The sequence below is a fragment of the Phascolarctos cinereus genome, unplaced genomic scaffold (assembly GCF_003287225.1).
Source record: "Phascolarctos cinereus isolate Bilbo 61053 unplaced genomic scaffold, phaCin_HiC Scaffold_2;HRSCAF=192, whole genome shotgun sequence".
Lineage (NCBI taxonomy): Eukaryota > Metazoa > Chordata > Mammalia > Diprotodontia > Phascolarctidae > Phascolarctos > Phascolarctos cinereus.
The window spans coordinates 300,877,277-300,904,229 of NW_027555625.1; the positions used below are offsets into that span (position 1 = coordinate 300,877,277).

Genomic DNA, 26,953 nt, shown 5'->3' on the forward strand with positions numbered 1-26,953 from the left:
TATTTTGATTTATCAACAATCACTTCCATATGCTTTTGAGTTTAAAATTTTTCTCCCCCTTCCTCACCACCACCCTACCAAAGATGGCGTACAATCTGATATATGCTGTATATTTACATTGCTATTAAACATGTTTTGACATTAGTGAAGTTGTAAGTAAAAATTCTCACTAGTGTTTTGCTTTTGACCACCGCCTCCCTCAGTCCCTCCCTCCTTTTCCCTTTTCTTTCCCTTTAGCCTTACTTCTTCTTCCCTCCCTTCTATCCCCCCTCCCTTTTCTTTCCCCTTTTCCCTCCTACTGCCTATAGGGCAAGTTAGATTTCTATACCTAACTGATTATGTTATTCCCTTCTTGAGCCAAATCTGATGAGAGTAAGGTTCAAACAATGCTCACCCCCCCCTTCTTTCCCTCTGCTGTAATAGGATTTTGTGTCTTTTCCTGTAATGTAATTTACCCTTGTCTGCCTCCTCCTTTCTCAGTACATTTTCTAAGATCAGACTAATCCACTTACTTGGATCCATTTAACCCACTTGATTAGATTTTTTTTATCATTACATCAAAGTCAACTAATATCCACCCCTTTATGTATACTCCTTTAACATGGTGTAATAACAATACAGTTCTCAAGAGTTGCAAGTGTCATCTTCCCTTGTAGGGATGTAAACAGTCCACCCTTATTAACAACATATTGTATCTTTCTGTCCCATTTACCTTTTTATGTCTTTCTTGAATCTTGTACTTGAAGATCAAATTTTTTGTTGAGCTCTGGTCTTTTTATCAGGAAGGTTTGGAAGTCCCCTATTTCATTGAATATCCATCTCTCCCTTGAAAAATCATGCTCATTTTTGGTAGTTGATCCTTGGCTGTAATCCAAGCTCCTTTGCCTTAGAATATCATGTTCCATGCCCTGTGTCTTTTAATGTAGAAGCTGCAAGGTCCTGTGTAATCCTGACTGTGGTTCCATGATATTTAAATTGTTTCTTTCTGGCTGCTTGCAGCACCTTCTCTTTCATCTGGTAATTTTGGAATTTTGCTATTATATTCCTTGGCATTGTCAATTTGGGATCTCTTTCAGTGGTGAGGTGGATTCTTTCTATGGTTATTTTCCCTTCTGGTTCTAGGACTTCGGGCAGTTTTCCTTTATGATTTCCTGAAAGATACTGTCCAGGCTTTTTTTTCATCATGATTTTCAGGTAGTCCAATAATTTTTAAATTGTCTCTCCTGGATGATTTTCCAGGTCAGTTGTTTTACTGATGAGGTATTTTATGTTTTCATCTATTTTTTCTTTTTTTGTTTCTGTTTGACTGATTCTTGCTCTCTCATAGAGTCATTAGTTTCCATTTGTCCAATTCTAGTTTTTAACAGATTGTTTTCTTCTGTTAGTTTTTGTACTTCCTTCAATTGGCCAATTGTATTTTTAAGGGATTTTTTTCTTCAGTGTATTTTTTTCCAGTTTGCCAATTGTGTTTTTTAGGGACTTGTTTTCTTCAGTGTACTTTTTTTCCAATTGGCCAATTGTATTTTTTAAGGACTCTTCTACCTCTTCATTAGACTTTTAAAATCCTTCTTGAGCTCTTCTAAGAAGGCTTTTTGGGCTTCAGACCAGTTCATATTCCCTTTTGATGTTGCAGATGTGGGTTTGTTGACAATGTTGTCCTCTTCAGAATTTCTGTCTTGATCTTCACTCTTCTCATAATATGAATCTATGGTGTGTTTCTTTTTACTCATGGTGTTTCTTTATTCCCTGGCCTTTAAAGAGACTGAGCTCTCCTGCTGGGGAACAGAGGACACTGACCCAAGCTTCTTGTGTTGAGAGCCTAGGTCTTGGTCACTGGCTTTGTGTGCTGGGGCCTCTTATGTTGGCAATTGGAGGCTGTAGGGTTCTGGCAGCTTACCTCGTGTTGGGCTGGAATCAGCAAGGCTGGAACTTTCAGGCAATTCTAGGTTGCCTGCTTTTCCTTTCCTTTAGCTTTCTTCAGCTCCTTTTAGATGGGTGCTGCAGGGTGTTTATCTGCCTGAGGCCCCTTGCAGTGCTGCCTCCCTCCTTTCTGCTAATGTACTGGAAGATTCCTTTGCACTCTGCTAGTACTGAGGCACCTGGTGGTTTTCTGAGCTGGCCTCCACTGGTTTCCCCGCCCTCACTGAGGCACTGGGAAGTAGAGGTATTGGTGTTTGCCTGCTCTACCACCTGTGCTTCAGGATCTCCTCCTGGTTGACAGTTGGAGGCTGTAGGGTTCTGACAGCTTGCCTGGTGTTGGATTGGAATCAGCAAGGCTGAGGCTTTAGGAAGACTCTAGGTTGCTTTCTTCAGCTCCTTTCAGATGAATGCTGCAGGGTGCTTATCTGCCTAGGGTCCTTTGTAGTGCTGCTTCCCTTATTTTTGGTGAGGCACTGGGAGACCCATTTGCTGGGCTGCTGCACTGCTGTTCTCTGTCTTTCTTCTAGTTCAGCTGTTCCAGGGTTTTTTTTTTTCTGGGGTGATATTTTCTGGGTTTTCAGAGGTTGATAGGGGAGGGTGAGAGCGACTACCTTTTTACTCTGCCATCTTCCATTACATAGTATTTAAAGGAAGACTTATTCAGATAGGATTGTGGCATTGGGCTTTTTAATGGTATTTTTATATTTGCTTTTAAAAAGTGCAATCATTTCAGAGGTTAGTTAATTATGGGTCCGGGGATAGGGAGAGTGGAGGGTGAAGGTGTTGGTGTGTTTTTTTTAATCCAGTCTACAAATAATCTTCATTCCAGGGATGATATGATATAATGGAAAGAATAGGCTCAGAGGAGCTGGTTTTCTAAGTCCTCTGATCCTGAATTCCAAACTTGTTAAATTCCTAATTTTTCAATTCAGCGAATTTCTATTAAGTCAATGTCTCAGAGTTTAAAGGGATGTCAGAGGCCATTTAGTCCAACCTGTATATGAAACATGAATTTCCTCTACAACAATCTGTGGAAGTAAACCAACTTTTGCTTCAAATCTTTATGGGGGAGGGAGGTTGTTGGGGGAAGGGGGTGGAAGAAGAGGCATGGATGGAGAAAGAATTGGAGACCCACTACCTCCAGTCCCACTTTTGGACACTCCCAGTTGTTAAGAAGTTTTCTGTTATATCAAGTGTAAATTTGCCTTCTTATCAACTTTACTTCATTTCTAATAGTTTTTCTCAACAAAATAAATCTAATTGCTCTTTCCAGGTGACAACCCTAACATCACAAAAGCATATATCATACATGGTCTGGCCTCTAGAAACAACATTAAAAACTTCTTGTTATCTCCAGCCTCACTGATTTTCTATTGCCTAGTCTTTCTTTTAACAGTCTCTGCTCTTGACATGCCTTCTCCACATAGCTGGTATTGCCTACCTTTTCTGAAATCTCATTTACCTTAAAGCTTCCATTCCAGAAACTTTCATTACTCATAGAACTTTACTAATTGGTGGCTTCCCACCTGGGACTTTCCTACCTAGGAAACCCATTATAATGCTCCTAAGAACTCATTCTTTCATGTAAAATCTTAGTTCGTCACCTGCATTGCTTAACTGACCTGTTGTTTGGTCTGGGAGCCAAATGTTCCTAGACCAGACTAGGAGGAGTGTCAAATCTCTCAGAGGGTCAGCGATCTCTTTTCCTTTCCTGCCATTGAAGATCATCTCATCCAAAGCCCCGTTCCTCTCCTGGATGAATTGAGCCTGGGTCCTGTCGCTTCTAGAAGCTATGATCTCTGTATCCCTTTTTGTATTTTGGTGACTGTCATCCAGATGTATCAATTTCCCTGAACCTCTGTTCTCTTGATGTTCTCCTCATTTTCCTGGATTTCTCAAGTTAGGTCTTATGCCTCCCCTTGTGTGAATTAAAATGTGCCTGTAATAAAGACCTGTTTCTTTTAGCATTCCTGGCAGGTCTGCCTCTTCTGTGAAAATCTCTAAGTCTTCCAACCAGCTAGCATTCTCAGCACTCTCTAAAGTACTTTGTTTCATAATGGGAAGAATACTGCTGTTCTTTAAAAGATCTCCAATTTCATGGGTATGGACAATCCACTTGCTAATCACAGCCCCTTCTCACCTTAGTTGTTGCTTTTATGTATTCGGGGTGAAAATAAATTCCTCGGGTGCCAACTTTCTGGTTATGAGCCTTTTCTCACTTGGTTAGTCTGTTCTTCAAAGGCAGTCTGTTGCCGGGCCCATACTTGAAGCTTTGCTGCCTTGATGTGAGATCTGCCAGAGCTTGCAATTAACTGGCCTAACAATGGAGAGCCCAGAGTCAACTCCACCCCATGACAAAGCTTCCAAAGAGAACTGCCATAGAGGATGCATTTTCACATCTCTTCTTTGCCTTAGTTATTATAAATTCATACCATTCAGTTTTGATTATTTTGTTTTTCTGCGCATTTGTAGTGTCATAGTCATTGTACATATGGTTTTCCTGTTTCTGCTTACTTAACTTTGAAGCAATTCATGTAAATCTTCTCATGCTTCTCTGTAGTTGTAGTCATAGTTTCTTACAGTGTAGTGATATTCCATTACATTCATATACCACAACTTGTTTGCCATTGCCCTGTCAATGGGTGTCTAATTTTATTCCAGTTATTTGGTACCACAAAAAGTATGGCTATAATTATTATGGTGTGTGTGGTCTTTCTTTATTGTCATTGACTTCCTTAGGGTATGTAACTAGTAGTAGGATCTCTTGGTCAAAGAGCATAGACATTTTATTCACTTGTTCTTAACATAATTACAAATTTCTTTCCAGAATGGTTGGAATCATTTTTTCTTTGTTTTAAAGGATGAAGCTGACATTCAGACAAGTCAGTAAGCTACTATCTGCTCAATTTTTGGCAGATAAGTCTGCAAAAAAGTTCCATTAGATATCCGGATAATTGCAGTTCCTCCTTGTTGTTATATTTCACCTCAGTTTCAGGCTTTTGTGTTCTGTTTCTCGAATTCCTCATCTGTTTTTTTCTTTTTCTGTCCAGGTGGTGTGTCATGTGCTCTGATAACAAAATTGCTTCTGTTTCTCCCTCCATTAATTGTCATCCAAATACTCTCTACTGTGCTTCCACTTTCTACTTCCTGGATTTACTCAATGAATTGTATCTTCTTAACTGCTACTGCACTCCCATTTTACCTATTCTATGTCTTAATATGTTTACTCGTGCTTTTTTTGTAACTTTTATTTTTTAGACTTAACATTCTTCCTTCTCTCCCATTCCTCCCCCCACCATGAAAGGAAAAAAAATAAACAGACCTTTGTAACAAATATGCATAGTCAATTAAAACAAATTCCCACACTGACTATGTCCAAAAATATGTCTTATTCTGTACCTGTAGTCCATCGCCTCTCTCTCTAGGTGAGTAGTGTGGTTCATCATAAGTTCTCTAGAATTATGGTTGGTCATTGCATTGAACAGAGTTTTTAAGTCTTTCAGAGTGGTTTGTCTTTACAGTGTTGTTGTTATTTTAGAAATTGTTCTTTTGATTCTACTTACTTCATCCTGCATCAGTTTGTATAAATTTTCCCAGGTTTCTCTGAAACAATCCTATATCATTTCTTATGTCATAATGATGTTCCTTTACATTTATATACCATAATTTTTCTCAACTTATGGGCACTCCCTTTGTTTCTGATTCTTTGCTACAACAAAAAGAGCTGCTGTAAACATTTTTTCTAATATAGGTAATTTTCCTCTTTCTTTGATTTCTTTGGAGTATAGGTTTAGCAATGGTGTCCCTGGGTCAGCAACTATGCAGTTTAGTGACTTTGGAAGCATAATTTCAAATTGCTTTCAAGAAAGGGTGGGTCAATTCACAGCCCTACCAGCAACTTGCCAGTATGCCTGTTTTCCCAAAGCCCCTCTGGCAATTCTGTTTCCTTTTTTGTTATCTTGATCAATCTGATATGTGCTGTGCCTTCAAAATTGCTTTAATTTACATTTCTATTAATGATTTAAAGCATGTTTTTATGTGGCTATTGATAATTTAGATTGCTTCCTGTGAGAGCCTCCTGTTTGCATCCTTGGGCCATTTTCCTTATTTGGAATGGCTGAGCCATTTCCTTCATCTTTTTCACCCTATCAAATTTCAGTCATAGTTATGAGGCCAAATTTCTGTCCTTACATAAGGACAAATTTACCTTGTGCATGGCCTAAATTTTAGGCATTTATATATAGACATTTGAAGTCATGAGTTTTGCTTATGGCTCCTTTTCTATAAACCTCTGGGTATCTTAACTATTACTCATCTCCCTTCATTGTAGCTGTTCTCAGTTGCATTTGTCTTGATAGATATACATAAGCAATTTCTCCCCTCTCATTACCTTTTTTATTTTCAAGCTCTTTGGATTGGATTTTTCAATAGCCAGCTAAGTTTGATTACTAGTTTTTGTTAGGTGAGACCCATCTCATCCCAGGAGTCTGTCATTCTTGTGTTTTAAACTGTGGTACAGAATCCAAATCACATTCTCAGGTACCATATTCTTAATCAATTGTTCATTTTCAAAATCAAATTTTCTCTTCTGTTTTTTCTTACTTCAGTGAGCATCAGTGAAGGAAATGATCATTTTGAGATGAGATAGAAAAAAAGTCTTACTTAGATTTCATTCATTGGACCTGAGTTAGAATCCTATCTCAGCTATATATTTCCTTTGTGGACTTGCCTGAGTCGCTTAACCTCTGTAGGTCTTGGTTTTCTTGTTGCTAAAATGAGATAGCTCAAACTAAAATCAGACTGAGAGAGCTAGTCCCTGCCCTCAAGGAGGTTACAATCTTCCTACAAGGATGGAAAACAATACACAAAAGGAGGCTAGAAAGCAGAGCGGAGCAAGGGACAGGCACCTAGGGGTATCTTGTTTCCCAGAGTTGAAACCAGACAGAGCTGCAGATATAAAGTCAAGTGGGTTGGATGTCCAATTCCTGCCCCCTATAAAGGAAGATTCTGGGAGGAGTTTGGTATTCCACCTTCCAGTCCTCTAATCAAAGTGGAAAAGAGGCTGAGGGAGGTGGTAGCTAGTTTTGAATTAGCTTTATGGTTAAGCCATTGGAAGTGAAGAACTCATCCTGGGTGAGGCATCTTGTTTTTGGAATTGAAACCAGTCAGGGTTACAGATGCAAAGTGGAGTGAGCTGGACATCCAGTTTCTGATCTCTATAACGGAAGACTTCAGTAATGACTGATGAAGAATGATCAGTGGCTGACAAAAGTGGGATAGAGGTGTTCCACCTGTAGTAACAGTTGTGAGCAAAGGCATGGGGACCTGAAAGTGGATAGAGTGTAGCTTCCGTTACCACATCCTGTAGCTAGTAGTAGGTTCTGTGCCTGAGCCTGGTTAACCTGCCTTGGGAAATTCCTGCTCTAGATCCTTGACATATGCCTTGACCTATACCTGAAAGCTTTTTTGGATCACCTCATCACTAAGGCTATCACAGTCCTCAGAAAACAGTGGTTCTTTAGCCAGTAAGAGGAGTTAATTATGCTGTGGAAGACCTCCATTGTATTGTACTCCTTCTATATGGCTTTCCATAAAAATACCAAAGGCTAGACATTAAACTCTGGCCTTAAAATGGATTTGTCTTCTATCTTCTGTGTTTTACTATGCTTTCATATCAGTTGATCCAAGAGATAGCTGTGATGTAGTAGAACACTAACTTGATAATTTATGTGACCTTGACCAAATCACCTCCCATCTCTGGTGCTCCATTTCCTGATGAGTTGTAATCTGTAGATAATTAATAAACTATTATATATAATGCATAATATTGTATATAATATAATATATATATATTCATATATATATATATATAATGTATAAAATTAGGTGGTAAAACTGGTATAGACCTTCTTAGCCATGACTTCCTTTAAAAAAAATTCTAAATTTTTAATTAAATTTAATTTTTAATTAAAGTCTGTTTTTCTCCCTCCCACCCCACCCCCTTGGCAAAGAAAAAGAAAGAAAAACAACCATTGCAAAAATATGGATAGTCAGACAAAACTAATTCCCATATAGGCCATATCTCATGCACATTTTTTCAGTCATATCCAACTCTTTATGACCCCATTTGGGGTTTTCTTGACAAAGATACAGGAGTGCTTTGCCATTTCCTTCTCCAGTTCCTTTTACAGATGAAGAAACTGAGGCAAACAAGGTTCAGTGACTTGCCCAGGGTCACACAGCCAGTAAGTGTCTGAAGGCAGATTTGAATTTGGGTCCTCCTGACTCCAGGACTAGTGCTCTATTCACTGTGCCACCTACTTGCTCGCATAAATATATACATGTATATATGCATATACATAACATACATACATGTGCATGTACTTTGTACACATACACATATACATATATGTGTGTACTTTGTATATACACATGCATGCATTGTGTATATACATTTTTCCATAAACATAGACTTTTCTAAGGTCTCTTCCAGCTCTAACATTCTTCCTGCTAAAGTCCTTTCCAACCATAAAATTCTCTAGACTAGCCTTGCTACCAGACCAGTATTATCTTAGATGATCTTTTGGGATCATCTTAGTCATCTTAGATGATCTTTTGGGATATTTCAGCTATTTCATGTCAGTGCTTTTCAGGAATTCTTCTCATCTTCCCTGCCTCAAACATTTCATGAGCAAGACAGAAGGCTATCAGAGAATAGCTTGGTCTTTACTTTGGTTGGGAATTTCTAGAAACTTTTTTTATGTAACCATTTGTAAGCCACAGAATCTCTAACGCCTTTGCTTTCTCTTCATTATGAAGTATTTGTTTTCATATTTTATCTTCTCTTTTGAGCCAGTATTTAACTGAAGTAAAATATTAAAACCAGTTACAGAATGCTAAAAGCAGATTTTCTGAGTTTGTTGGTTCATATCTGCTAGATGTCATTATTGGTTACTTGTTTTGTGTTGTGGTGGAGAAAATGAGAATGTTTATTTTTTTTAATAGATTGAGCAAGAAGAGAGAGCAAGAAGTTAGAATCATAAAGTGTTAGAGTTGAAAGGGACCTTTATCATTAACACAATAACAGGAATGCAGCTCACATTTATTTAAGGCTTTAATGTTTACAAAATGTATTCCTCACAACAACCTTGTGAAGTAGACTACATATGTGTTATTGGAAAATAGAATACTAGACTTCCTCCCAACATGAATGCCTGGGTTGGAGACAGACACCGGAGTTCCTACACACCTTCTCCAGAAAAACGCTGAAGTTTACATAAGACCAAAGAATGATCAATAAATCCAATGAAAAACTATGTAAATGACTTCTTCCTCTTCAGAACTGCACAGAAGTCAACCAAGATCCCCTAGGCAGTCTGAAAGCTAATGGTCTCAAGCAAAATGAGTACCACTTAGACAAAAATAGAGCACTTACCTATAGCCTGTAGGGCTCTCTGTACAGAGGCAGCATCAGTGGAAGATGACTCTAAGAAATCCCTTGAGTGGTAAGAAATCTCAGAATGCGAACCTTGGAAGACCAAGGAGAGGGAGGATATGCAACAGTGACCAACATGATCCCAGAGCACACAGAATTGGACAGCCCAAACTCAGGGGAGGTTCCTAACACCACCCTGAGATGTCAGAGAGTGCTCTGAAGATCAACACTCTGAGCCTCAACGATCCAGGGGCAGTTAACCCTAGGAAGCTGAAATCAGGGTAAGAACTCAGGGGACCCAGAATGAAACTACCTAGGGCCCAACTATCACATCTAACAGCACAGCAGAGGGCAGAGGCTGGCCCTAGCATAAAGCTGCAATTTAGGAACTAAAGCTGGAGAGGTAAGTAAAAAACAAAAACAAACAAACAACAACAACAAAAACACCTACCAGTATCAAAAATTATTGCATATCTTGAGACATACTACATAAAGAAATAAGTAACTCCAAAACACCTGTAAGCAGAGACTTAAAGGAATAAATGGTTTTCCCACATGTATTGCATAAATATCTAGGAGAAATGAAACAAGATAAAAATGAAGTAAAATCTTTGTAGGAAAGATTTGGAAGTGAAAATAAATAACTTAGAATAAAAAGTGGTAGACCTTACCCAAGAAATGGACTCCTTGAAAACAAAAATCAATGATTCTGTGAGACAGCAACAAATTATTATCAATAATGTTAATTATTTCAAAGAACAAGCTTTTACTTCGTAGGTTCTATAGGCTTATGATGAAAAAAGCTATCCCCCTCCAGAGAAAGAACTGTTGGAATCTGAATGCAAATCACTTCTTTCTTTCTTGGCTGTGTGTTTTCTTTTGCAGCATTGCTAATATGGAAGTGTGTTTTGCATAGCCACACATGCATAATCTATATCAAATTGCTTACCTTCTCAAGTGAGGGAAAGGAAGGGATGGAGGGAAAGAGAGGATTTGGAACAAAAATTTAAAAAACAATGTTAAAAAAATTTTGTGCATGCAATTGAGGGGAAAAAAAAGAAGAGAGAAAAAGAAAAGAAAGAGTCAGTGGACTATTCCCTAAAAGTTATTACAAGCCAAATAAAGCAAAATGAAGTCTTTTTAAATGGATCATATTTTTTTATTTGTAATATTCATCTGAACTTCATCAACAGAAAAGTGAAAATTTTTGTATACAAAATAGAATAGAAAAAGATGATTATGTGTAAGACCATTCATCTCTATTATGTATATGGCCTGACTTTTTAAGACGTTTACAACAAGTTGACTGTATTGCTTTCAAAGATGTCCTGCTTATCCATTCTACCTCTGTGCATTTTATTAAAAAATGCTTCAGTAACCTTGTTTTATTTATTTTCTTTGGGGGGGAGGGCAAAAATATAGATAGCTCCATGTGCCCCCCACCATTAAAAAAAGGAAAAGCACGATCTTTATAACAAATAAGTGCTGTCTACCAAAACAAATCTCCACATTTGCCGTATCTAAAAATGCATCTCTTATTCTTTATCTAGTGACCATCACTGTCCATTCTTCAGGAGATGTGGCATGTAGCATCTTGAGCTTTTGTCTTTGTAGATCTTAAGTTCTTAAGTTGTAGCTCTTATAGTTCTTAACTTGTTCTGAGTTCTTAACTTTTTTTTTCAATTTTTTTCTAGTGTTCTTTTTACTATACCTATTGTTCTCCTGATTGTGCTTACTTCAGTTTGCTTCTATTTAAAATTCAATTCAAACCTTTCCTATTTCTCTGAAATAATTTTTTATCATTTCTTATGGCATAGTAATATTCAGTTATATTCATATACCATAATATCTGAAGCCATTCCCTGATGGGCAATTCCTTTGTTCTTTGCTACGTCAAAAAGGCCTACTCTTAAGTATTTTTGTCATATGTGTTAAATTGGTTTCCAGAATGGCTATGCCAATTCACAGTTCTACCAATAGTATATCACAATACCAGTCTTCCTAGATGCCATACTTAAAGAAATCATAAAGAAAGACTTCTCATATCTCTTTAAACCAGAAGAGTATATATTTCTCGGCTGTGCATGGTAATTTCATAAAAATTGACCTTGTACTTATTTATAAAAGCCTTGTAAAGAAATGCGGAAAAGTAGAAATGTTTTTTAAATTCTTTACTGACCATTATTCAATAAAGAACTTTGAAAAAAGGATTAATGCTACTGTATATTAAATAATGCTAAAGGATTGATTAGTCAAAGAACAAATTAAAGAAACAATGGATAATTTCATGAAAGCCAATGACAGCAATGACAAAACATATAGAATGTAGCTAAAACACCCTTGAGGGAAAATTTGCTTCTGTAAATACTTCAATCAACAAAAGAAAGAAGAGGAGCAGCTAGGTGGTGCAGTGGATAGAGCACTGGCCCTGGATTCAGGAGGACCTGAGTTCAAATTCGGCCTCAGACACATAACACTTACTAGCTGTGTGACCCTGAGCAAGTCACTTAACCCCCATTGCCCAACCAAAAACAAACAAACAAAATCCCCCAAAACCCAAAAATACAAAAGAAAGAAGAGAAAAGATTGGGAGTGGGAGTGTGGGAGAGCAGAGCCAAGATGGCAGAGAGAAGCCAGGAAGCTGCCTGAGCTCTCCCCAGTTTTCCTTGGAGACAGTGTTAAATCAAGCCTCTTAAAAATTTCTGGAGCAACAGAATCCACAAAAAGACAGAGTGAAACAATTTTCTAGCCCAAGATAATTTAGAGTGATTTCAGGAGTGTTCTGTCTCAATTGGGTAAAAGGGGGAACAGAGCCCAGTGCAGGTGGTTTCCAGACAAGCCAGTGGGAGGCTCTTAGCCATAGTATATAAATCAGCACCAAGGTCCAGTAGGCCTGGCTTAGCAGGCCAGTGGTACGGTAGGCCAGCTGTGAGACCTCCAGCCCCAGCACAGCAGGTAAACTGCCGGCCCCGAAACCCAGGGCACAACAGGCGCAACTAGGCTGAGCCACCCTAGCATACTGGACAAGCCACCAGTCCTAGAGGCTTGCAGAAAGCAAGTGACCAGGCCCCTGGCCCCCAGTTCAAGAACCTTGGGACAGTGCCTCCTGTCCCCAGGAACAGAGCTCAACTTTTAGAAAGGAATAAAAAACAAGAAAGACCTTAGGAAGCTACTATGTTGACAGGGAAGATCCAAACACAAACTTAGAAGAGGACAACAATGTCAAAATACCTATATGTGAAGCCTCAAAGGGGAATATGGATTGATCTTAAGCTCAAAAAGCCTTCTTGGAAGAGTTCAAAAAGGATTTTTAAAATCAAGTAAGAAAGGTAGAAGAAAAATTAGGAAAAGAAATGAGTTATGTAAGAGAATTATGAAAAAAGAGTCAACGGCTTGGAAAAGAAAGCACAAAAATTGACAGAAGAAAATGACTCCTTAAAAAATAGAATTGGCCAAATGGAAAAGGTGGTACAAAAGCTCACTGAAGAAAATAATTACCTAAAAATGAGAATTGGGCAAGTAAAAGAGAGAAGAGATAAATGAACTTGACATGCTACTAAAAAAAAACAAACTAAAAAATTAACAAAAATTTTAAAATCCCAACTATATACCAAAATAAAAATTGTAAAAATCAAAGAAGAGTTAAACTGAATTGAAAACAAATTTTAAAAATGATGATAATAATGCATTGAATTTGTAAAGAAAACTACTTTTAAAAAAACAGGTAATAAAATAAATAACTTGATTATTATAAAGAGAAAGAAAATCAAAATTACGAGTATTATAAATCAAAAATGGGAATTCACATCAGTTGAAGATGAAATAAGGGAAGCTATAGGAAACTATTTAGTCCAATTATTTGCTAATAAAATTGATAACTTAGAAGAAATAGATGAATATTGACAAAAAATAAAAATACGTGGTTTAGCAAAACAAGGAATAGATTATTTGAATAGCCACCTATCACAAAAAGTAATTGAAGAAGCCATAAATGAACTCTCAAAGAAGAAACAAATCAGGACCACATGGATTTAAAAATGTATTCTCTTTAACATTTGAAGAAAAATTAATGCTGATATTACAGAAATTATAAATAGGAAAACATGGCATCCTTCCAAATGTTTCCCTTCACATAAATATGGTCTTGTTATCTAATCCAGGGAGAGAGAATGCAGAAAAAGGAATCTACAGAGCAATATTCCCAGTGAACATAGATATAAAAATATTAAATAAAACGTTATTGAAGTGGCTACAACAGTATACCCATTATGATCTTGTTGAGTTCACACCAGAAATGTAAGTTTCATTCAATAAAATGAAAACCATAAGAAGAGTACAACGTTTTAATAATAAAAATAAAAATCGAATCATCATACTGATAGATGTGAAAAAGCTTTTGTGAAAATCCAACACCAATTCAGTTAAAAATGTTAGAATGCATAGGAAAAAGTGGACTTTTTATAGATAATATAATTTTCATAGAACATTCTAGAGAATAATAATTTGAAATAAGAACTTCAGTAAGTTTTTAGACATAAAATAACACCATGGAAATCATCTGCATTTCCACATATTAGTGACAGATCTTAGGACTGAAAGAAATATTAATTTTCTACTTCTATAATAAAAATGCCACTACTAACTTTATTTACTTATACAGTGCCATATCAATCAAACTACCACAGGCCTACTTTATAGCTGGAAAAAAAATTTTCATTTTGAGAAATAAAAAGTCCATAATTTCAAGGGAACTATTGTCTAAAAGAGTAGAATAGAACTTGGCCTAGCAGTATCAGATCTCAAATTGTAATACAAAACCATAATCATCTGTGCTAATTGGTACTAGATCAAAAATAGAATATTCAATTAGTGAAACAAATTAGGTATATAACACCAAAGCAAACAATCCTAGTAGCCTATTTTTTTGATAAATCCAAAGATTTTTATAAACCCTAGCTACTGGATAAAGATGTCTGACAAAAATTGCTGGGTAAATTGGACAGCAGTGTAGCAGAAATTAGATTTAGAACAATACCTCAAACCATATGCCCGTGAATGAATGAGATCTGTGGGAATGTGGGGTAAACATTTATTAAGCACCTACCTTGTGTCAGGCACTGTACTGAGTGCTTTGCAAATATTATCTCATTTGATCCTCACAATTATCCTGTGATGTCAGTGCTATTATTATGCCCATTTTACATTTCAGTAAATTGAAGTAGATGGATACATAGTGACTTGCCCAGGGTCACACAGTTAGTGTGTGTCTGAGACTGAATTTGAACTCAGATCTTCTTTACTCTATCCAGTACTCTATCCATTGTGCTACCTAACTTTTTCTAGGAACGAATGAAGAATTTATTATGACCCTGGGCAAGTCACTTACCTCTGTTTACCTTAGTTTCCTCATCTGTAAAACAAGCTGGAGGAGGAAATGATAAACATCTCCAGTATATTTGCCAAGAAAACCTCAAGTGGGATCACAGAGAGTTGGATACGACTGAAAAATGACTAACAACAACAACAACGATATGCAAACCAATGTGCTAAGTGCTAGTGATATCACTGGAAAATTAAAAGCGCCCATGCTCTGGAGACAGCACACATGGAAGCGTTCAGCTGCAAGTCAGACAGAACAATCTCATGGTCTTTAGGGTGCAGTGGCAAAGCAGATGTTAATGTATTTTCTTTCATGTCATTTCCACTAATAAAATTATATCAAGTTTTTGATGTTAAATAATTTGAAAATGTCAAAGACTTTTGTGGCAAAAACTTTCTTTCCTTGGTCTTTGAGGATCTTGGGCTTCAGCACCTGCAAATCATTGCCAGGCTTCTCAGGTTGATGACTAAGATCACTGGACTGGAAGCTTTGCTCTTCCCCAGGCTCTCCAGTTCAGGGTCTTATGCTTTCCCCATCAAGGTCTGAGGAGAGATGTTGGCCAAGAGTGTGATGGTTGCTTGACTTGTCTAACACATACTGCCTTCTGTCTCTCCTTTAAGATGCCTTGCCAAGGTGATACCCATCCTATAGTAAACTGCAAAGTCAGGATTAGCTCCTCTGTAGATCTTCTTATTCTAAATCAATTACTCTTACCACTATATCCCATTTTCTCCCCAGTGTATTTTGGTCCTGAGGGTTTCTTGGTCTTCACTGAAGACTTGTGGAATATGCCAAGAATAGACAAAGATGAATTCTAAAGACGGGACCTTGATATCAAGGTCATGTCATAAGCAAATTAGAGGATTTAGGAAGAAATTACTTTTCAGATCTTTGGATAGGGGAAGAGTTCATGGCTAAACAAGCTATAGTATCCCACAAGCTAAAATGAAACATTTTGATTATATAAAATTTAAGAATTTTTGCTTGAACAAATCTGTTGTATTTAAAATTAGAAGGGAAACAGGCAAGTGGGAAAACTGCAGCAAGTTTCTGTGATAAAGGTTTCATATTCAAGATATATAACAAACTGATACAAATTCATAAAACTAAGGAGAAAACTCATTAGATAAATGGTCAAAGGATATTAACAGGCAGTTTACAAATTATAATCTATGCTATCAACAGCCCTATTAAAATGCGCTACATCACTAATAATTAGAGGGGTACAGACTTGCCGGATTAAAGCTACTCTGAAGTTCTACCATATATCCATCAGAATGGTAATAATGACAAAAAAGATAATGACAGTTGTTGAAGGAGCTATCAGAAAACAGTAACACTGGTGTGTTGTTGTGGATCTGTGAATTGTTATCTTCTCCTCCTAGCCCTGTTCCTCAACCTTCTGTACCTCAAAATTATGCCTTTACCGCTCTCTCATCCTAGAACTTTATTCAGTGGCTGGGACCTCCTTGCCAAGATCTTCCTATGCCTTCTTTTCCCCTCCCTGCAGCCTGGTCCCCATGCAATGTATTTCCACAAGACCTGTTTCACTCCTCTCATTGATGAATTCCTCTCCGAGCCTCCATTTTGTGAAGGGACTCAGCTAGCCTGTTTTGATTCCCCTTGGGAATTCTTCCATGATCTGCTAGTCTTCAAAACCATACTGGCTCATCCAAGAAGTTCCCTCAGTGATTGGACACTGAGTTAATATACGCTCTTGTAGTCAAATTACTTCCTCTTTGTGAGCCTCTTTAAAATTAGGATATTTGTTCTGCCTCACTCAGAGAGGAAATAAGGTATAGTAGAATGAATGAGTGTTGGACTTTGAGTTAAGATGACCTAGATTCAAATCCTTTATCTAACACTGACTTGCTGTATGGTTATGGGTGACTTCTCTGAGTCTCAGGCAAGCTACTTTCTCTTATCCACCAAGTTATATGTGAGTTGCCAATAGACTTTGGTGTACAGAGTTCCCACACTAACACAATTTTAGGATTCATTATGTATTTACTGCCTCCTTCAGAGAGCTGTTCTAAAATATAGTTCCTCTTCTAATGTACCTCTTCTCAACTCATATTCATTGGTTACATCCTTGGGGAGGGGTGGAGTTGCAGCTGACCAGTTTAGGTTCAAGATATTATATGGGTCTAGACTTCTCAAACTATAACTCATGAACCTCCACTGGTGCACATACCTTTAACTATCCCATAGACACAATTAACTCAAAACAGAAGCTTTTGTCGAGATGCCATTCTGAGAACAATTTTAATAAAAGATCTTCCCCCACCTCCCAAGCTTGGGGTATACCCTCCTACAACCACAAAGCATCAGTGGGAAGAGTGGGCACACATGTGCAGAACATATGTGGCAAAGACAACTCACTCCCCCTTGTTAATTTAAATAAATGCCTGTCCTTTTGATAAATCTTATCTGTATTACTGGTCACATAGGGAACACGTGTCCAAAGCAACTGACATCTGTTCCACTTCAGGTCCCTGCTAACCCTTTTCTTCTTATAATGTCACCACACTTCTCTCTTCTGAGTGCATCTTCTCTAGGAAGGTAGCTCAGCAGAACTTCCTGGGTATACTTTTCTCTACCTCTTAAGTTCTGACTTCAGGGCCAATTCTTTCTTGAATCCACAGCTGTCTCTTTTCTCTGACTGTGGTGATTATATTGCTTAATGTTCTTTTCTACCGTGATCCTATTATTTTTGCAGCATGTGGTTTATCCTACCAGGAATCTGTAAGATGCCACAGCTGATGAACCCCCTTTCAACTGGAGGTGAGGAGCAATTTTATCTCAACATCTGGGATCCTCTTCCTTAGCTAACTTTCTTTGCTGCCAGAGATCACACTTGTTTGAACTTTCTTTGCTCAAGGCCTAGCAAGTATGTCTTGATTTTTAACAGGCCTCTGGAAGTGTGGTTCACCTTTTGCTAGCCAATGACTAGCCACCCTCTGTTTCTGTCAAGCTTCACCAAAGAGGTCACCATACCTTCTAAGGGGTTATTTCTTTGTACTTCATTAAGATTTTAATGCCTTGGGGCAGCTAGGTGGTACAGTGGATAGAGCATTGACCCTGGATTCAGGAGGACCTGAGTTCAAATCTGGCCTCATACACGTAACACTTACTAGCTGTGTGACCCTTGGCAAGTCACTTAACCCCACTGCCTAGCCAAAAAAAAAAAAGATTTTAACACTTTATTACCTCTGTCATTCTCTACCACAGAAGCATCAGTCAATCCACCAGCAGGCTTTTCTTAAGTACTTACTATGTCAGAAACTGTGCTAACCACTGACAAAACAACCAGTGAAGAACACAAAACAGTCTTCCATCAAGTACTTTATATTCCACCAGAAGGGATTACCTATACACATAGCATCCTTGTAGGACCGTTCCTCCACATTGCGTTCATGCTATCAAGGTAGAGTCCTCAGACATTGTAACATTGTAACATTGTAACTGCTACTTATTCTGGGCAGTAGGGGTAACCCTGAGTGATTTGATTTCTACTACTCTTACTTAACACCAATGTGCTTCTCGCTGATAATCAGCCAATACGCTTAATTAGCTTTTAGAAAATACATTTACTAAGATGATATAATAAGAACAGTTGATCTTAAAAGTCTCTTCCAGAGCCTGGATCATACTCATACATATACATACAAATGAATGGGAAGAATGAATTCAAACTTAGAGTAGAACCATAGAGAGGCACACATGGAGAATATCCATGTGGCAGAAAGATAATATAACTCCTTATGTTTTATGACCTGGAAATTCTTCTCTGGTGCTAGGGGTCATACCATCTCCGTATTGAATTGTTCCCATTGTGTCACTTTGCTCCTGTTTGGATGTGTTTTCTTCTACTTGTTAGTCTCTGATCCTAGTCGGATACTCTGCTACTGATCTTGTCTCTTAGATGATAATAGTAGGTCAAATGACAGGAATAGAGAAGACAGACAGATTTTCTATTATTCCCATGGGCGATTTCCTTTCGTGCAACATGGCTCCAGCTCATTGCCTAAACTTGGATTTCTCCAATATTGAACTTGCCATTTCACTGCAGAAATCCTTTTGGTTTTTTAAAGGCCCTCAGAGACAGAGTTAGCTTGTTTGTTTATCTAATCAACTGTTCCATTCTCAACTGAATCCAAGAGGTTCCTACATAATAAAGAAGTTACTAGGGCTAGATCATCTGACTTACACATTTAAAACTTTATCAAGGTTTTACATTTATTACTTGGAGAGAGAGAGTGTGAAACCTTCTGCTTTACAAAGATTGTATTAGATAACTTTCTTCACTTTGAGATACACTGAGCTGCATTTGAGCCAAAATATATCCTATAAAACCAAAACTATCCCATCCGGACTCCTCTGACCCTGTACCTTCTTGGGAGAATCTAAGACTTGCATCATGATACTTGATTAGGAAATGCTAGTTTTGGTTAGTGGTCTCTCCTCTTACCTTTCTAATTCTGGAATTCTAGTAATTTTATCACAATTTATTGTACAGAATAAAGACAGGTTTATTTTCATGGAGAGGAAATAGCAGCAGATGAACTCAGGAAAAGCCTCGTGTAGAAGGTGATACTTGAGCTGACCCTTGATGAAAACTGGTTATTTTGTGAGGTGGAAATGAGGGAGAACATATTAGGCATGGGGGAAAACCTATGCAACATTTGCAGAGTTGGGAGATGAATGTGAAAGGAATAGAAAGGCTAGGTTAGCTGGACTATATAGAATGTATGAGGGGGAATAATGTCAAACATGGCTGGAAAGGTAGGTTGGAGTCAATAGTCAACTTAACATTTATTAAGCACTATATGCCAGGCACTATATTAACCCTTATGCTATGTATGTGCCAGACAGTGTGCTAAGTACCAAACAGAGGAGTTTGTGTTTGACCCTCAAGATATTAGTGAACCACTGGGATTTCATTAGCCAGGAGTGATATAGTCAAACCTGCCTTTTGGGAACATTATTTTGACTCTAAGAAGAATGGATTAGAAAGAGGAGGGACTGGAGCCAGAGAAGTCAATTATATTTTTTTCAATAATCTGGGTGAGAAGTGATAAGGGCTTGACCTAGGTTGGTGGTATTTAAGTGCAGAGAATAGAACAGATACAAGAAAGGTTGTGGAGTTAGAATCAACTGGGCAACTGTTCAGACATGTGGAATGATTGATAGGAATTGAAGATGACTCTGAGGTTATAAATTTGGGTAACCAGAACAATGGTGTTGCCCTCATCAGAAATAGAGAAATTTGTAAGAGTGACTTCTTCGAGGAAAGATAATGAGTTCACTTTGGAGACATGTTGATTTTGAAATACCTACACTATACCCAATTTGAAATGTCCAAAAGACAGATGTTAGCATTCATGAGAAGGTCTAGGGCTGATGTAGAGATCTGAGAATCTTCTACATAGAGGTGATAATTAAATCTACTTGAGCTGATAAGGATACCAAGAGAGTGTCTAGAAGAGAGGAGAAAAGGGGAGGGGGAAGAGAAGGATGAGACTAGAAGAGAGCCTGGAACAGAACCTTGAGGAAGGAAGGAAAGAAGAAATTGTAAAATAGAGAAAAAAGTTGAAGAAATGTGCTGTTAAGATTATTGTGATGAATTTTTTAGGTTCATTACCTCACAGTTCAATTTATCAAACATTTCTTCTATTAACTCTTTAAAAATATAAAGTAGTTACAATTTTTTTGATGGAGGAATTTCTTCTATCAATAAAAATCATAGATCCTGGAAATGATACTTAAGGCAAGAATTAATAAGGTTTTTTTTTATTTTGACATTTTGAAAAATCTCCAATTTCTTTGTGAATATTGCCTTCAGGAGCACAAATTGCCATCCCTGCCAAACCTTGGATGATGACCTTTATAAGCTGCTATGGATTTTTTAAAAATCATTTCTGTTTTGCCATCTCATGATACTATGACAAACATGTAATGTCAACTAGGCTTTTACTCTAGTTTAATAAGACCTTGCTAGAGTTTATGCTTTTGTGCAAGAGCACATTGTCACCTCAATAGCACTGTGTGGGAGAAGAATGTCAGTGGATAGTTTTCTTACTCCTTTGTATTGTGATTCCAGATTATTGTTTTAAATGTTCAGGAATATTTTGTAGTAAACTTTATTTCCATTTTTCTTTGCATCAACAAAGTATTTAATTTTTTAAAATCATTTTAGCAGTGATTCAGCATGTTTGGATCCAGGTGGTATGCAACCTTCTATAGTAAAAGGAGCACAGAATTTGGAATCATGAAACCTGAGTTTGAGTTGTGACTCTTTCATTTATTAACTGTGATCTTGGATATCACTCTTTCTAACTTACATTTCCTCATCTATAAAATGGGACAAATTATATTTGCCCCACCAACCTCCATAGATTTATTGGGTATGATCAAATAGATAATGTGTGTGTTCTTTGAACCTTAAAGTGCTATATAAATAACAATTATTGTTGTTACCATTATTACTGTTCCTCATTTTTACAAAAATGAATTACCTTCTGGGTTTTTGTTTTTCCCCCTAGCACTCTTACTTTACTGTGCCTGACACAAGAGAACTGCCCAGCATACCTGAAAATGTGAGTATTTGAGTTGATTTAAATTCCTTTTATTTCTCTCCATCCTTCTGAAAGTTTTTAGGGGTAGGTCAAGGGAGCCTGAGTATTTGTAACAGTAATAGAGAATTCTATCCTCCCATCCTCATCCCCATTCTGTGAGGATTAATAGTTTGCAGTACTTCATCCATTCACTGGTCTCCAGCAATCATTTATGCTACTGAAGATTAGCAGTCCCTTTTTATGAAACTTCCTGTGCATGCCTTTAATTCACCGTTTAATTCAGGGACTTAGATTCAGAAAACTAAGTTTGAATTATACTTCTGCCACTACTGACTGTGGGATCTTAGGCAAATCATGTCTCCTCTCGGGACTTCACTTTCCTCATATAAAAAATGTCTCTCTCTCACACACACACACACACACACACGCACACACACACAACCTATATAAAAAGCAGACCTAATGATTTCTAATGTCCCTTCCAACTTGAGCATTTTGTGATTCTGTCACACTTTTCCACTGCTTCATGAAAAGGATTCATAGTAAAGGAAGTTATTCTCCAGCATTGGAATAAGTAAATCTCTAATCACATTAGGAAACCATATCACAAGCAATTGAGGTATTATTACTCCTAATTTAGTGATGAAAAATCTGGGGCTCAGTATTCAGTCATGTGACCAACAAGAGGGAAGACCAGACATTTTCCCCAGTGTTTATGACTTCTCAGATCTCTTCAAAGTAAGAATTATGTGGAAGAGGTAAAACAGTTGCAGGTGTCTCAATAGTAAAACACCAATAACACTAGAAAGGTGAAATCCCAGTGAATCAACAGCAGAAAAAACTAATCTTTAATTCCTACCATGCTCACTGAGAACCGTGTCCTCAAGCAGGCCCCATAGGAAAATGGGTAAAGTGAGAAAGGTAGGGGGGAAAACAGAGGGAAGCAAAGGGGAGAATCTTAATTCAGAGATTTGAGGGGGTTCCATGGGAAACTGTTCCCATGGGGTGAAATGGGTTTGTTACAATGGGTATAATGTACTGGCATCTGGTACTTTCAGAGACTACTCTGTTTGAGAGAGCGTTTTGCCTATGTGGACAGCATTCTGCCTGAGGAGAATCCTGGGGACAGCTGACGTACTAAAGGGTAGAAGGGCATGGACTCAAAGTAGAGATTTCATGGCAAATGAGGAATGAAGGTGGAGAATAATCATAGGGAGGACACAGGGTAATAATGAAGTATAAAATCAAGGATACCAGAAGATGTCTGCCCTGGGGCAATACTTTTGTCCTCTCTATCATATCCATGAATTGTTATCTCCACAATAGAGGCTCAATAGACAAATGAAGAAGGGATAGGGGTCAAGATCTGTAATGAAATATCATAGAAATTGGTTAGAAGAAGGAACTTAAAATAGGTTTTTTAGGAGCTTTAAATCCAGGAGGAACACAGAGATTTAAGGAATAAATGAGTTTATAGACTATGAATCAAAGTCTATGATAGAGAGAATGTAAAGAGAAATAAGGGAGAGAATGAGGAAAAGATCCTTTTTTTAAGGCACAAAATAAAAACAAAAACAAAACCTTGAAACAAGTTGAAAGTGGAGGGTGGAGTTAAGAGAAGGAATGTATATTTTCCTTGACTACGTAACTGAGAGAAAAAAGAAAAGAATGAGATGATTAATAAGGAAGAAAGAAAAAGGAATTAACAAATTAAGCAAAACTCCAAAACTAGGAAACTGTGTGACAGATGGGGAGTGCTAGAACTTCAGGATAAGAGGAAAAGAGCTAGTGGGAAATAAGGTTCCCTTAAAAGACAATAAACTGAAAAGGCTGAGAAGTCAAAGTACCATGTTTACAGAAGAAGAGCGCCTAGGGGGGAGGAATCCTAATTTGGAAAAAATGAACAAATAACGTTAGAGGAAAGTGGAGGAAAACATAAACCTAACTTTCATAACTTTAAATGTGAATGGATTAAAGCATCCAATAAAAAAGACCTAACAGAAAACCAAATAGATAAATAATGTACACTTAAAAAAGTGTATAGAACTTGTGTGGTTTGTCCTTCCTTCTCAAAGAGGATCATGACATCAGGAAGATGATGCCATGATTTGCAAGGGAATTGGATTTGAGTGAGGGAGGGCCGTGGAAAGTCACCAGCCTCTACTTTCTCCTCCAGAGCTATCTGGGGCTAGTGGCCAGATATAGGTCAGGACAACTGGAGTTGGCCCAGGCTGCAGTGGGAGACCTTGGCCTTTTTAATAAGGTCTTTTAGAGTTCTCACTTTGACTGAGGCAGTGCCCATTCAGTGATTAGTGCTGTTTAAGTAAATCAAGGTATGGTCCCTTTAATCTAAAACAAAAACAAAAACAAAAACAAGAACACCAAAAACACCAAGCTGGGAGGGAAAACCCTTAGGGTTTCTGGCCAAAAGAGAAACAATTACTATTTACATTCACTTGAGCCATCTGAGCCCCAAAAGTAGCCATTAAATGGTGCTTGGGCAGGGGCCTATTGTTGGTCAATCAATGAGAGCCAGAGTAAATTGAGTTTAAGGCATGATTTTGAAGAAAGAAATCTAGCCAATAAACCCCAAGAAATCAAGGTAGGTTTCAGCCATCAAAATTTACCTTCCTTTGGGCAGAGTACCCTCACGTAAAGTTATGATACCCCATGTGGGAAGGGGAGATGGGAGGAAAGGGGAGAGGAAGAGAGGAGAGGAGTTGCCCGACTAGAAATGGCCAGTTGGGTTCCCCATAGGGCAGCTTATACTTTTCATAAAAAGATGATGCCATATCTTGCAAGTGAATTGAATTTGAGTGAGGGAAAGCTGTGCAAAGTCACCAGCCTTACTTTCTCCTCCAGTGCTATCTGGATCCAGTGGCAAGATATAGAACAGTATGACTGGAAATGGCCCAGGATGCAGTGGGAGACATTGACCTTTTTAAGCTAAGGTCTTCCCTTCAATTCTTTTCACGATCAATTAACATATTCATTTGTTAATTGATTATGAACAAATACTTCAACCTCTCTCTCGATTTCCTTTTTTTTTTTTTTGGAGGGCCACACAGTAGTGTCTGAGGTCAAATTTGAACTCAGGTCTTCTTGACTTAAAGGCAGGTGCTCTACCCTGTGCCACCTAACTGCCTCAATTTCCTCTTAAAAAAAAATTCTTATTAATTTTGTTAAATATTTCCCAATTACATGTAAAAACATTTTCAACAATCACTCTTTTAAAATGTTGAGTTTTAAATTCTCTTCCTCCCACCTTCTTGAGAAGGCAAACAATGTGATACCAGTTGTACATGTGAAATCATGCAAAACATATTTCCATATTAGCGATGTTGCAGAAGAAAAGATACGCAAGAAAAATAAAGAAAGTAAAAAAAAGTATGCTTCAATCTGCTTTTAGGGATCATTAGTGGTTTCTCTGGAGGTAGATAGCATTTTTCATCATGGGTCCTTTGGAATTGTCTTGAATCGTTGATCAGAGTAGCAAAGTCATTCACAGTTCTTTATTGAACAGTATTGCTGTTACTGTTCTGGTTCTGCTTACTTCACTTTGTGTGAATTCATATAAGTCTTCCAGGTTTTTTGGAAACCATCCTGCTTGTCATTTCTTAGAGCACAACAGTATTCCATAGAACTATCTAAGAAAGGAACTACCGGTGCCTCCTATTGGTTTTAATTTTTACTTACAACTTCACTAATGTGAAAATATGTTTAATAGGAATGTAAATGTAAAACCTATATCAGATTGCGTACCGTCTTGGGGAGGGTGGGAAGGAGGAAGGGGGAGAAAAATTTTCAACTCAGAAGCATATGGAAGTGATTGTTGATAAATCAATAAATTAATAAAATTGGGGGGAAAAAAGGAAAAAAAAGAAAGGAACTACCAAAGAAAAAAACTCCTAGTTCTGATATATCCATAATTTTATATCCATAATTCTATCAAACTTTTAAAGAACAATTAATACCAACACTACTGATTATTCTCAAATTAAGAAAGAGAACACTCTACCAGACTCTTTATATGTGAGAAATATAGTTGTAATACCTAAGTCATGGAGGATAAAACAAAGAAGAACTATAGGTTAATATCATTCATGAATATCAATTCAGAAATGTTAAATAAAATCCTGTCACACAGACTACAGCAATTCACCCAAGAAATCATTCATCATTATCAAGTTGTACTTACCCAGGGATATAGACATAATTAAACATTAGGGAAACAATCAACATATTTATCACATTAAAAACAAAATGCAGTCTAGTTAAATACGACAAACATTTATTAAGGGCTTACTAGGTGCAAGATACATTAAAAAATTTCCCAAACCACATGATTATTCCAGTTAGTTAAGAAAACATCTTTGAAAAGGGTCAAGGAGCAATACTGATTTATGCTTTAAAAAAAAACAACCTATCAAATATAGACAGAGAGAGATCTTCTTTTTAATACCATATAAAGAATTTACTTAAAATCATATGAATTGGGTATATATTAAAAGCTTTCCCAGTAAATACAGGAGAAAAGCAAGTATGCCCACTTCCCTATATTTATTTGATATAGTTATATAAATGTTAGTAATAAAGCAAGAGAAATAAATTAAAAGCATAGCAATAAGCAAAAAGGAAACCAAACTATCCTTATCTACTGATGTTTTCAGGTTACTTAGGAAATCCTAGGAATTCAGTAAAGACACTAAGTGAGATAATAGCTTCAGCAAAGTTGTAGGCTACAAAATAAACCCACAAAAGTTTTAACAGCAAAACAGAATCCAAAAGGCAATAATGGAAAGGGAAATACTCCAAATAACTACAAAATGCACTAAATCTATGGATATTAATCTTCCAAAGCACACAAAATATTTTTTCCAAATTATAACCAAAATGATGTTTTACCTCACATGCTACAAAGTAGAAAAGATTACAAAAGCATGTTGATAGTCATTGTTGGAAGGGTTTTGAGAGCACTAATGCATTGTTGCTGAAGCTGTAGCAGTGAATCAGTACAAACCTTTTGAAAAGCAATTTGGAATTAATGCAAATAAAGTGATTAAAACATCCATACCCTTTTACCAAGATATTCCAGTACTCAGCACACTAGTGCATTGTTAGTGAAGTTGTAGCAGTGAATCAGTACAAGCATTTTGAAAAACAATTTGGAACAAATGCAAATAAAGTGACTAAAATGTCCATACCCTTTGACCAAAAGATTCCAGTACTAGGCTTATTCCCCACTGATGTTATAAGAACAGAGTCCTCATATGTACCACAAATTGTTTAACTGACTGATAAGCACAAAATTGGAAACCAATAGATGTTTATCAGTCAGTTAAACAGTTTGTGGTACGTTAATGTAATGGAGAAGTGACAAGTATGATGAATGAGAGAACCATGAAAAGACTTACATGATCTAATAAAGTGCAAAATAAAGCAGAGCCAAGAACACAATATACACAATGAATAAAACGGTGTAAATGGAATGAATAAACACAAAACAATCCAAAGTGAATGTTGCAGAGCCTCAAAGAACAAGTGTAGCTCCAAAGAAGAGATAGGAGAAGACCCCCACACCCTATTCTTTGGCAGATGTGAAAGGTCCACATATTGCCCATATTTTCAGATCTCTAATGA

General features: G+C 37.2%; 1 protein-coding gene across 7 annotated transcripts in view; it reads left to right on the forward strand.

Moving 5' to 3' along the window:
• The window catches only part of DENND1A (DENN domain containing 1A), a 691,139-nt gene that overhangs the window by 318,002 nt on the left and 346,184 nt on the right, over window positions 1-26,953 (forward strand). For all 7 annotated transcript variants that reach the window (XM_078150133.1, XM_078150134.1, XM_020967516.2 and 4 more), the window contains one exon: window positions 21,281-21,334. In XM_078150133.1, coding sequence (XP_078006259.1) covers window positions 21,281-21,334 — 54 coding nt within the window. The remainder of the gene's footprint in view (window positions 1-21,280; window positions 21,335-26,953) is intronic.